This window comes from Silurus aristotelis, assembly GCF_946808225.1.
Source record: "Silurus aristotelis genome assembly, chromosome: 17".
Classification (NCBI taxonomy): domain Eukaryota; kingdom Metazoa; phylum Chordata; class Actinopteri; order Siluriformes; family Siluridae; genus Silurus; species Silurus aristotelis.
In genome coordinates this window covers 9207217-9220974 of record NC_139590.1, presented here as the reverse complement: position 1 = coordinate 9220974, position 13758 = coordinate 9207217, and the positions used below count along the sequence as shown (strand labels likewise).

At 36.6% G+C, this 13758-nt stretch overlaps 1 protein-coding gene across 1 annotated transcript; it reads right to left on the bottom strand.

Moving 5' to 3' along the window:
• Nucleotides 1-6076: 6076 nt before the first annotated feature.
• Nucleotides 6077-10254, bottom strand: LOC310739983 (prostasin-like). The gene is made up of 6 exons (XM_083566285.1): nucleotides 10147-10254; nucleotides 8723-8743; nucleotides 8335-8497; nucleotides 7880-8148; nucleotides 7422-7549; nucleotides 6077-7331 (listed from the first exon to the last, which is right to left on the bottom strand). Exons 1-6 carry the CDS (start codon nucleotides 10205-10207, stop codon nucleotides 7071-7073), a joined length of 903 nt encoding a protein of 300 aa, XP_083422411.1. The 5' UTR covers nucleotides 10208-10254; the 3' UTR covers nucleotides 6077-7070.
• Nucleotides 10255-13758: the final 3504 nt, after the last annotated feature.

The window sequence follows — 13758 nt, the reverse complement described above, 5'->3', positions numbered from 1 at the left end:
CTGTGCTCGAATGCAGACAAACAACCGGCATAGTGCTTATCGTCACGAACAGATTTATTATACAGAGATGTGAGTGAGAGAAAATAAATATAAACAACACTAGTTATAGTCGAGTTAACTAACTACAGGCACAAGTCAGGAAGACAAAAACAATTAAGGATTATTAAAAGAGGAAAAACGGATAGATAGATAGCAAAGTTTGTTTGAAAGACGCCGAGAGATACAAACACGTAACTCGCGGCAAACAAGTCAAACACAGGAAGCTACGTCACAGGAAGCTACGTCACAGGAAGCAGTGTGTGAAAATCTGTCAGCAAAGTAAGCATTCCAATTCATCCTAAAGTTGTTCAGTAGGGTTGAGATCAAAGCTCTATAGCAGGCCACTCAAGATCTTCCTCTCCAAAGCACGTAAATCAGATCTTGAAGGAGCTCACTTTGTGCACAGGGCATTGCTATGTTGTTACAGGTTTGGATTTTCAAGCTCAAGTGAATGCAAAATGTTATTAAAAGTGCATCGAAAGACGTCCTGTAGATTTGAGTGCCTTCAGCTTTGTGGTAACAGTTTGAAAAAGAACCACATGTAGCAGAAAGGTTAGGTGACCCACTTGCATGGGGCGGAGGGGGGTGGTATGTACTATATTATTAATAAATGTATGTGTATTTATGAAAATGTATGTATACTAATAGCTGTTAGTATGTTCACTAAGTTTTTTACAATATAATCACAGGCCACAACAAATAAAATAATATGGATTTTAATATGAAGTCATTTCCAGAAAATAAACCAATAAAAACCAGGTGGGAAAAAAGTAAATACTCCCTATGATTTAGTAAAACCAGCTTTAACAACCATTAATGTAAGTAAACAAGTGAGTTTTTTACATCGTTTCGAGACTAAATCTTTTTTTACTACATTGCTTCAGTTTATAGAATTTTGATGCCATTTGTTTAGTTTCTGGACTTTAACCTGGCCGTTCTAACACCTAGATTTCGCTTCTTCTTTAGCTATTTAAATGCTGATTTGATCTGTGGAAGATTGATCTCATTGTTGTTCTCAATTTTGTTTGTTTTTTTGAGTGCAAATTTCCTTGGTTTTGGGCTTGAAAAACACGCCTAAATCGTCATCCCTGTACAGCCATGCTTAACAGGTGGTCTGATGTGTATATGATGATATGCTGTGTTTAGGTTTCACCAAACATTGTACCGTGCATTATGATCAGTCCCAAATATTATGCTCCAGAAATATTATGGCTTGGTCAATTGCAATTTAACAAATGTAAGTTATACTGTTTTGTTTTTTTCGGAGAGAAGGGGCTTTTGTCTAAATACTCTTCAGTAAAAGTAATACTTCTTTCTCAGAATGTGCTGTCATTCTGAGAAAATTGTAATATGCTTACAGAGGCCTGTGGGTCATGTAATAAAGTTTTGGCTTTTTAGTTAAAGCCTGGCCCTCTAGTACAATGCCGAATTCTGGGAACTTATCATCTAAATTTCTTTACTAGCACAAAGGTGCTAATTACTCTCATAATGTTTGTGGAAGCAGGAGGGGTTTCTTTCCCACCTGGTGTCTGAATGTTAGCATACTTTTGTTGTCACCTATGTATTTGTAGCAGTGTAGCAGTAATATTTGATATTAAGGCCATATGGGCCAAACAGAATATTGCAGAAGAGTTTACTTTCTTTTTCGTCTTAACCGAAACAAAATAGGTGTGTAAATATTGTGGAGTAGACAAGGTAACAGCCCTTGTCATAGGTTTATTAATGTGTGCAAGGAATGCTCTTGTAAAATCTGTGGCGAGTATTTATGTGTTGAGTGAGCTGTGATCTGGTTCTGGTGCTGGAACCAAAGAAAGAAGTTTTACTTTTTACTTTATAATTGGATTATTACATGAAGTAAAACTCTGTAAATGTACATTGTGAAAGGTACACTGTGACAAAGTTCACTTGACCAGCAGAATATTTTGAGTGTGCAGTGATTAGTGCTTCAATATGAATGACAAATACTACCTTGTACGTTCTTGAACTTTGACCTCACTCCTTCCTATAAGGATTAGTTATAAATTTGAGCCTTGGCCCCCGTTCAAGGATTGTCTCTAAACTCTAGAAGAAAAAAAAAATTACCTAAGAAAATGTATCTCATTGCTCATATCTTCAGTGACTTCCTCATTGGAGGTCTAAATCCGTATTACTGTAACACCAACTGGTGACAGTAAATTATATAAAAAGTGAAATATTAAAGGGTTGGTTGGATTTTTAACTTATAAATGCAGAATCTTTTTCTTTATATGACACAAATTACAGAAACCAATAAGCCATGTTAGTGACATCATTTCTCTTTTGAGTGTAGAAAGGGAATAAACCGGAGTAATTGTGCTATGATTAAAAAATATTTTAGAGTATTTACTCTTTAATTATTTCCTAATGTTTCTACTAATTTATTTACAAATATTAATTGTTAATGGCTGTTTAGAAGTTTAAAATTAACCAAATTTAATTCAATTTGATTTTGTTTGTTTAAACTCTTTTAACAATGGACATTGCTACAAAGCATTTAGAGTTACATCAATAATAAGAAGGTCTGATGTAAATGACAAAAAATAAATAAAAATAAAAAATAATTAGGCCCACCAGTGTCTCATCAGGCAATAGGAATAACATGAGTGTTTTTTCTTCTGTATTAGTGGGAAAAATCCATGGTTTACCATTCTGAGAATGTCCAGGCAGAGTGAAACTGTGTGTGCTTCCCATCATATTCCAACATATAGGACAGACCTGGGCAAACTACATCCGGCCCTTTGTACGTCCCTGTCCGGCCCGCGCGAGGCCAATAATAAATTACAGGGATGCACCGAAAATTTTCGGCCGAAATACCTAAATCACCGAAACAACACGGCAGAAGCACAATTGTAATGACGCAATAAAAAAGCGCAGCCAGCACACGGTTATCTGGATAAGAGCAACATGTCTGCGGTGTGCGGAGAGCGATTTGCAAAACATGCAATGCTGAAATTTCAAGAGGGGGTGTATCTGCAAAGAGTTTCTCCAAGTCGGGTTTAATTTATCACCTGAAATCCAAACATCCCGATTGCCATTCTAAATATGAGAAGAACGCGGCGAAGAAAAGTAGTCAATCCGAGCATGCACACTCCGTCTGTAGAGGACGTTTTTGAAAAGGCAGGAAAGTTTTCCAGTGATGGTGCCAAGGCAAAAGGCATAACACAAAAATGATGGAATTCATTGCCTTAGATCAGTGGTCTCTAGTGGCTCGACGTGTTGATCTTTGAAACATTCCCCGTGGATCCCGAAAATAATAATAATTATAATATAATATTATTTATTACACGGCTTTTCTTAATGTTGTAGATTAGAACGTTCCATTCACTTGAATGGGCTTCCAAACAGACCATTGCTAATAATAATTGACCGCTGTCTGTCTGTCAATACTATGAATGGTAACAAATAAATAACAATAATTTATAATAATAAATAAAACACTTTTGTAATTGATTTACTCTTTGAATTGCAGTGCATTGATTTTAGTGAGGTTAGTTCACACTCATAGCCATAAATGCAATGGTTCTAATAATTCACATAATCTTTTCTTTCGGTGTTTCGGTGTTTCGGTTTTGGCTTTGGTTTCCTCATTTTTGTTTTTTGGTTTCGGCCAAGAATTTCGGTGCATCCCTAAATTATTATCGTTGGTGTGGCCCCACAATTCAGGTTTCTCAAGTGGCCCCTTGTAAAAATTAATTGCCCACCCATGATATAGGATAATAAAGTGATAAACCCACAATATCATGCAAGCTCCCAGCAGATGACACCAGCTGAGCAAAAGCTGTCTTTATTTGCTATAATAAATATAATATAATCACTGCTATAATGTGAGTGGTGTGATAAGTAGTGAAATTAAATAAAAAATTGTTTCATTTACACTTGCTGGACAACAAACGTAATTTTTTTTCCCCTGGAAAAATAAAGCCTTCTGTCTGTTTCTTGATTTTAATTAAAAAATTGCTTTTAATATACAACCCCAGTTCCAAAAACGTTGGGATGTTGCATAAAAAGTTTGAACTTTCTTGGAATTGGTGTTGTAATAGCATCTGTTTATAGGTTTGTTTTAAAAGCTGAATATATTTTACCTTGCAACTTCGGTCAGAATTTTTGACTGATTTGCCTTTTTTCTGTTGGCGTCCACCCTTTTTTGTCCACCAGATGTCGCCAAAGTGTTTGATTGCCTCATTATTTCTCAGCGCTTTCACCTGTGCCCAATGTGTATCTTATTTATTCCTCCTTGTCTGTTCCCTGCTTGGTTTTTGTTTTTCCTACCTGCTATGTGTGTCTGTACATATCCTCCGTTTCTCCTGATATTAGTGCCAAGAGTAAGTCTTGTTCCTCCTTGTTTGCTCTTTGATTTGGAACCTTTGTTTTTCCCCCATTAAATTGCTCTAAGAGTTTTGGCTTTTTAACTTGTAACATATTTACTTATATTTGTTGTTGTTCTTCTTCCACCACCCCCACAACGGATCATCCGTCTCTATACTACCCTGTCCTTCGCATTTGCCTCTTTTAAATTAACTACCTGCATGTGTGTATATATAAATTATGCATACTTGTTTGTATATTGCCTCTCTGATTCCTAGTGATACTAAGGCAACCCCCCTTTCTTTTCTGCAAAACTAAAACTAATGCATGAACTCTGATGACCCTGGTTTGAACCTCTGTCATAACAATCTCCAGTACTTTGGGTGATTGTTAAGGTCATACTGTGAATAAAAAGACTGTTCATGCCACTACTTACTTATGCTTGTTTATTAGTTGTAATATCAGTACACAGATTTGCCTTAGAAAACAAACTGAGAAATAAACCAAATGAATGTCCCTCTGAAGGTGTGCTATACTAATTCATTGAAGATATATAGCCCTGTCAAAGCTGTCAAAATCTGCAAAGTCGTTAAGATGTAAATGCAGTTTTCTTGGCTGTTATTTCAGTAATGGCTTTATGTCCATGTTGGACATTGCATGCATGCAACTGTTATTTACAGCTCAACCCAAAATCCAGTCAGCTGATCAATTGGCCTCGTATCAAGTAACTTTTTAATAAAAGTTTTATTAAAAGTTTTTTAAGATCAATTACATTTTGTAACACCTTATCCACTGAGCTACCACTCCACCAATTAGCAAATAATCACTGGACCTAATGAACAAACATGGCTTCCCTTCCATAATTGAACACTGTGTCATTCTGTCTGGACTGCGGCTAATTGGAACCAACTTAACCACAACCTGTGGTGTAAAGACTTCCTGACAATCCTACTTCTGTAATAAATGTTATACCTTACTGCAAAACTTACTCTATTACAAGTTATGTGACCAATTTCAGAATGGCTCTGGGTGGCACTTTGGGGAAACCGGGGCTTGAACGCTCACCCTCCTGATCAGAAATCCAAAACCTTAACCACTGAACTACCACTTCACCCCTAAACAAACAGTCACTGAACATAAACCAACATGGCTTCCTTTCCATACTTAAACACCGTCATTCTTTCTGGACTGCAGCTAATTTGATCCAACTTCACTATAACCTGTGGTGTAAACTCCTGACAATCCTACTTGTGTAAAAGGTGTGATACATTACTGCAAAACTTACTCCATTACGTGACCAATTCCAGTATGGCTCTGGGTGGCACTTTTGCAACACCAGGGCTTGAAACCCTGATTTTCTGATCAGTAAACCAACACCTTACCCACTGAGCTACCCTGCCACACCTGAGCAAACCTAATAACCCAACATGGCTTTCTTTCCATACTTGAACACCATGTCATTCTGTCTGGACTGCAGCTAATTGGAACCAGCTTCACCACAAACTGTGGTGTAAAGGACTCCTGACAATCCTACTTGCGTAAAAGTGTTGATACCTTACTACAAAAATTACACCATTACAAGGTATAAGTCACCAATTCCAGTATGACTTGAGTAAAATGTATAGCATGTGATTTAAACAGTTCTTGTGTATTTAACTCATATTGAACGTAGGCCAAACAAGTCTTTCAAAAAAGACAAAGTTATAAAGCAATCTTTCAAACAGGTATCTTTAATTACCAAATACATGTACAGTTTAATGTCTCAAAGTAGACAAACCATTAGAATTTAATGGACAAATAAAAATAAAGTAATTAATGTTAGATAAAGTAAAACAATATTTTTTAGAGCTGACTGATTCAATACACCACCCAGTCTCAGAGAGAACTTAAACAAAGGCTGCTTCTTCAACAGAGATGCAGAATGTAATCACTAACTGTCATTGTCAATAAAAATATAGTGAGTAAAAAGTACATATATTGAATCACAATTGTAGTTTAATTGAGAGAACAGTGACAATTAAACACAGTGAAGGCCTGGAGTGGGTTTTATAAAAAGCTTTTTTTTTATAGAAATAAGGATCAAATGAATTTGTATGACACCATTCCCAAAAGTAATTGGTTAAAATAATTATACAAAAATAATAATATGGTGAATGACACTCTTTATTACTTTACTTATTATCCTTAATTAAAGCTGTGAACTGCTGTGTTCATATTGTTTATCATGCTGGGTTTTTGGTTTTGTAATTACTTTATACATTTGTGTGTGCCTGTGTTTTACTGAGTGTCAACATAAACACTTTTTGCGAAACATCAGTCAATTAGTATGATCACAGCAATAATTGGGTGTTTGGGGTTTCTTTAACCTGGAAATAGGCAGAGTTATAAACTACACTGCAGTCATCCACTAGAAAGCTGTACAAATCTATTTAGCTTTACCTTTGCAACCCATCCACCTCTATATACTTTGTTGCTATACTACAATACTTGGGTAAAATATTGTTTGCCTAGCATTAAATGAAATGACAGACTGTAACTGTTCAGCCATCCTTACTGCCATCTGTACAAATGTTCATAATGTATTGTTTTTTGTATCTATGCTAAAATGTACATTTGAAATAAAAGAAAATAAAATCAGGGTTAGGTACTAGAGTTATAACTACAGATACAGATTTGTTTTGCTTGTATGGTAAATTTGGTAATCATTACTAGAAAATTGAGATGGAGACTAAAAAAGCGATGATGTGAAAAGAAAAGAACAGACAGAAGAGGTTGATGGAGGTGCCAGATGAGAACACAAATCCTGGTTGACTACTGCTGATCTGATTGCTTATCCACTCTTGGTAGTTAGACACTCTGGTGTACACACCGGGGAAAGCGGGTAAAGCACAGTTATATCCATAGCTCACAATCCCAGCCTGAACCCAGGTTGTGTTTAGCTTTGACACCAGTGGACCTCCAGAATCACCCTGCAGAGGCAACAAAATGTTAGCTATGTGTCTGCTTTTCTAACACAACAATGTTTATCCAAATATTATGGCAGGTTTTAAATATCTTGCCGTGCATGCATCACTTCCCCCTTGGGGTAAACCTGCACAGATACTTTTTTCAGTTGGGGTTTCACATTGTTGGTTACTGAGGATCAACACCTTCACCTCCTGCAGGGTTTTAGGAGACTGCAGATTCACTGTAAAAACACATGAAATTTTACCAACATGCATTTATGTAATGAACCTTGCTAAAAAAATCCAGTTTGATCTGACCAGGTACCAGACCAAGCTCATCAAATCAGGAGGACTTTCTTTGCCAGCAGTTATTTTCCAGCTTCCATATTGTGTCTAGATGTCTAAGCTAAGAAAATTTTCTAGATTTTCCAGTCACCAAAATTGTGTAAAAACATTGTCTATATTGTTGCATTTCATGCAGTTATTCAGAAATTTTTATCTACAACCACACCAGAATTATTTGATGCAATAACATAAATTAAGCATGATGTCCAATGGTTTGTAGTACTCACTGTCAGAAGCAATTCTACCCCATCCTGTGACCCAGGCTGTAGAACCTCTAGGAAAAGAACTATTGATTGCTGCAAGGCACACCGGCCTGACATAATCTGTGAAGCTCACTGAAGAGTTGAGTTTGACTAGTGCAATATCATTGTAACTAGTGCTAGGATTGTATTCTGGGTGGGTGATAATGGAAATAACATTTCTGCTCTGTGTATTAGAGGTAGTCACCTCCAAACTGTGTATTCCTAGGTAGACTGTGATATCAGATGCCTTTCTCCTAAAAAAAATAAAGGAAAATCTTTTTTTCCTATGCCTTATTTCCATAAGTTTCATATTTCTAATAAGCAGTAATAACCAGCTCCCAATAAACTGAGACACACTGTGTTAAACACATTGAATATGCAAATACCTACATTATTCTTTTGGTTATTTAGAACTTTTTCAAGTATAACTCTTATTATACCTTATTAAACAGTGAGCAGCTGATAAGACCCAGTTCTGAGTGATCAGGGTGCCACCACAAAAATGGTTGTTATTTTCTTGAAAACTGACCTGCCAAGGCCAGGATGTATTAAGAGCATCTACACCACCTACAATCCTGTTGTTTGAGGAAGGCTTACCACAAACTGGTAGTAAAGGGGAAGGTCACAAAAGCACACACACACACACACACACACACACACACACACACACACACACACACACACACACACACACACACAAGGTTAGTATGCATTAATTGTAACAGTGTTAAACAAAAACAATATCACCAAAGACAGTGTTTAAATTATGGTGGTTATGAGGCACACATAATATATGTGTGTGGGGGTAGGTGGGGGACAACAACTTACCATCCAGCTGAGAAAGTGTGCCTAAAACAGAGAGACACGATGCTCTTTTAAACAATCAGCTTTACTATTTTCAGCTTTACTATATAACTTGTGTCTATTGCAGAATTTGAATTGTTAATTAGTTAAGCATTAATTCTTTAAATGTGAATGTTCCAACAAAGCCAATAAGGGTCTGTGAAAAAATGCCAGGTCATAAAGGTTTGCTTAAGAACGAGTTTGTCAAGTCAATAAAATTGCAGTAATTGTAGTAACACTATGTGCCAGCGGTGAGCGAGTGGACCGTACAGGTGTACAGATGCCAGTGGTGCGAGAACGCGCCTAGCGCCGTGCACGTTACCTTAAACGCGCGTGCAGAACAGTGCCGTCGTGCTGCAAAGAATGCAACTTGCGCATGCAACTGTTTCTATGCAGCACGACGCCACTGTTCTGCACGCGCGTTTAAGGTAACGCGCACGGCGCTAGGCGCGTTCTCACAACAACATTTAATGAACAGTGGACGCGGATGTTTGCATTTACGCTGTTTGCGTAGCGAACTTCTCTAGACGATCTATTTTAAGCTGCATTTTAGTAACAGCGCCCTCTATGGTCACAACATACGATGGTCATAGAATCTGGTGTAACACCTGTCCGAGTGAAAACGTCAAAATGGCAAGGCGTCCCAAACCGCGAGTGTGTGGGTGAGGCCGGTGGGAGTAGTGGAAACGAAAGCGAAAGTAAAAAAGGAACCTGCTTGGTGAACTTTTTCTTTCTCTCTCTTTTTTTTTTCCAGCGCGGGACCAATGGATGTGTTACACACTCATAGAAAACAAACATTTGTAGCGTTTAGAAAACATCAGTATAAATAATAGTGCTTTATCAAGAATATATGTGAATATAGGTGCTTAACCTTAAAATGCAATATACTGAAATAGGATATTGACACCATTTTAACATTATACATATGTGCCTTTTAGACATTCCATTTTATAGCCAGCCTGAAGTTTAGTAGTTCAGTATTTCAGTACATGGCATAGGTTATCAGTTTTTTTTTTAATTATTTATTTATTTATTTTTATCTAAATGCAGAACACATGACTAATGGGATCTTTCCTTTTTTTCTATTTATGTGGATATTACAGCGGTTTGGTTTACAGTTGGTTTATTTTGTAAATAGTAAAAATAGTAAACAAAAAAATATTTTTTTTAATGTGTATCAGTCTTTGTTTTAAAGTGAAATTAATATTTAATTTTACCAATTAAAAATATTCAATTTCGGGTTTTATTAAGTATGTAAATACATGCACATTTAAATTAGGAGACATCATACATTGTAATTGTTTTACGTCTATTCTATGAATTATTTGGACTGTAGTGTCTTGCTTTAAATGCAATATATGTTAAATTTGTGTAATTTTCATTAAAATAAGCCATTTTATTCCACCTACCTGTAGCTTTAAAGAGCAGAACACATACCACATACATGACTTTCCACAAACAATTCTCCATGATGCTGTGTTTTATCTGGTGTTAGGTAGTGTTCTGTGTCCTGCCTCAAAATGTATTAGACTTTCACTTCAATTTCTACCTCACCTGTGTCTCCCTAATTAGAGGTTGATTCCCACACTGTCCTAGGACTAGTTTTTCCCACCCACACCCTTAACATATATAACTACTAGGTGAAACCAAATGTAACTCAGAAATCAGCAAAGAATACAACAACCAAATGGTTTTGCAAACTGACAAGTGCAGATAAATTTGTAAATATATGTGCAGCAAATAAATACAAAACATAAGATGTTAAACTTAAAAAAAAATGAAGGACTGTCAATCAAAAAACATTTCAAAATCTTTCAATGTTTCCCCAGTTGCATCCTCCAAATGGATTTAAATCTAAAAAAGCATTAGTGATATATCTGTGTTTTAGTGGTGTAGAGTTCAGTAGAGTGATGTTTGTTGCAAAAAAAAAAAAAAGACCTTGAATATGCTGATTTATATATTTTTTTGCAGTAACACTCATTTAACAAACCAACTGAAATGGAATTAACTGAAATATATGTATTAGCAATAGACAGGTTATGAAAATGAATTCATCAATAAAATTATCTTTGGATTGTTTTTAAATAGAGAGACAGGAATGAGATTTGCCTTCTCATAACTGAATGTGTTTCTGTAGTGCAGTAAAGTTGAAAACAACAATAAGAAAACAATATTTAGTTTGCCACCTGCCCCACCTATGCAATGAATGTTGTTTTCATAACTAGTTACACTGGCATTGGAAAGGTGAACTGTTTCTTCAGTGCATAATGGCCTGATTCATACTAAACACTATGCCACCAGTTATAGTTGACAAACCAGAAATTTGACAGCAAAATATCAATTAATAGGTTTAATGCAAGGTTGAATGGAGAATGTGTCACTATTATAAATTAAAATATAATAATTTTAAATGGTATGTATTGTATCTGTTTTATAGTAGAATTGCATCATAATATATTTCAGGTTTAGAAATGATTTGTATTAAATAACATTTTATAAATGTCAAATAATGGCTCTGAACTAAGTTTCCAATTAGCTCACTTGCTGCACATCATTAAACCCCACTTCAAATTTCACCTAATTATTGTCAAATTCTGGATTCTGTGTTTCCTGTTGTCTTGCTTTTGTTTTTAAAAAACAAAACATTGTGTATGACAATGCAGTTTAACTGGCTTGTTTAAGAAGCAGACCATCAGGGCCAGCAAGGCCTTCTCTGCTGGCCCAAACACGATCAGAATCACTGACTTATATTTTATATACTGTATTTGTTTCTATGAATACGTAAAAAAAAAAAAAAAAAAAAAAACCCTATTCAAAATTCTCTTCATTTCATAACTTTTCTTTTAGTTGTGCTGTCCAGTGTATGGAGTATAGCTTTCAATACACTAGGGATAGCAGAAAAATAAACTTTACTTAGATCCAAACACTAGCGCTGTTAATTATCACAGAGATTATTCTTTTTCATTATTCTTTATTTAAAATGAGCTTATTTTGTTTCTTTGAAATACCAGAAGCAAAAATGGAAGGGTTCTGCCATTTGTACACTCTATGCTAAATAGCTTCTTTTAACCCAGCAATTAGGGCACAAGCCAGTTCACTCTTAGTGCCGGTCTCAAGCCTGGATAAATGGGGAGGGTTGCGTTAGGAAGGGCATCCAGCTTAAAACGTGCCAAATCAAAATGCGGATGGCGAAAGAGAATTTCATACCGGATCGGTCGAGGCCTGGGTTACCAACGACCGCCACAGGTATCGTTAGCAAACAAGGTACCGGTGGAAATTGGGCTACTGTTGGCCGAAGGAGGAGAAAGAGAGTAGGAAGTCGCCTACAGAGATGGAAGGGAAAGGAGAAGTGTAGAAGAGTGGAGGTTAGGGCCGGTACTTTAAATGTTGGTACTATGACTGGTAAAGGGAGAGAGTTAGCTGATATGATGGAGAGAAGAAAGGTAGATATGTTGTGTGTTCAGGAGACCAAGTGGAAAAGGAGTAAGGCCAGGAACATTAGAGGTGAATTTAAACTGTTCTTTCATGGTGTGGATGTAAAGAGAAATGGTGTAGGGGTGATTCTGAAGAAAGAGTACAGTAAGAGTGTAGTGGAAGTGAAGAGAGTTTCTGATAGGGTAATGAACGTGAAGCTGGAAGTTGAAGGGGCAATGATAAATGTCATCAGTGTTTATGCTCCACAAATGGGTTGTGAGATGGAGGAGAAGAAAATATTCTGGAGTGAGCTAGATGAAGTGGTAGAAGGTGTACCTAGGATTGAAAGATTGGTGATTGGGGCAGATTTCATGTAGGTGAAGGGAACAGAGGAGATGAGGAGGTGATGGGTAAGTATGGCTTTAGGGTGAGGAATGTGGAAGGGCAAATGGTGGTAGATTTTGCTAAAAGGATGGAAATGGCAGTGGTAAACACTTATTTTAAGAAGAAGGAGGATCATAAGGTGATGTATAAGAGTGGAGGAAGGTGTACACAGGTGGACTATGTTCTATGTAGGAAATGCAACCTGAAGGAGATTGGAGACTGTAAGGTGTTGGCAGGGGAATGTGTAGCTAGACAGCCTTGGATGGTGGTGTGTTTGATGGTTTTGGAGGTGAAGATAAAGAGGAGGACTAGAACAGAGTGAGGACTAGAACATCTTGTTCTTTTTTGGGTCCTCACTTTTCTCCTCATCTTCTTCACCTCCAAAGCCATCCTACAGACAACCATGTGATGCTGTCTAGCTACACTGTCCCCTGCCAACACCTTTCAGGTTGCATCTCCTGTATAAAATATAGTCCACCTTTCTCCACTCTTGTACTTCACCCTATGCTCTTCCTTCTTCTTAAAATATGTATTTAGCACTGCCATTTCCATCCTTTTGGCAAAATCTACCCATTCCTCTTCTTAAAGCCACACCTACCCATCACCACCTCATCACCTCTGTTTCCTTCAACAACCTGGCCAATAAAGTCTGCCCTAATCACCATCACAATCGTTCTTTCCTAGGTACACCATCTACCACTTCATCTAACCTACTCCAGAATTTTTCTTTCTCCTTCATCTCACAACCCACTTGTGGAGCATAGGCACTGATGGCATTTATCATTGCTCCTTCAACTTCCAACATCACCCAATCAGAAATTCTCTTCACCTTTACTACATTCTTGGGTATCTATAAATGGGTATGCCCTGACAGATTTCTTTTAAATGAATACTTTCTATGGGATCCTATACAATTATATATTTGTACAAATCTGCTTTATTGGTTTTAAATAATTTAATATCATGGAGAATTTAACAATAAGTACTCCCCAGCGAATGTATCAGAAAACATAAAATAAAATTTGTAATTAACGGGAATTCACCAGCAAATGAGTCTAATCACACAGGTGGCCACATGATAATTGACAATTAAGAGTAGTATTTAAAAGAGAAAATCCACTACCCTATAATGCTGATAAAATAGCACAACATGCAAATGTCACAAGGTCTGCTAAAAAGTTGTTAAAAAATAAATAAATATGTACTTGTGGGAAGATATCCAT

Excerpts from the sequence above, each read along its gene's own strand:
- LOC310739983 (XM_083566285.1), bottom strand. The coding sequence starts at position 10,207 with ATGGAGAATTGTTTGTGGAAAGTCATGTATGTGGTATGTGTTCTGCTC. Across the intron at positions 8,149-8,334 it reads GCTGCTCACTGTTTAATAAG|GAGAAAGGCATCTGATATCA; the intron begins GTATAATAAGAG and ends TATTTTTTTTAG. Across the intron at positions 7,332-7,421 it reads GGGGAAGTGATGCATGCACG|GGTGATTCTGGAGGTCCACT; the intron begins GCAAGATATTTA and ends TTGCCTCTGCAG.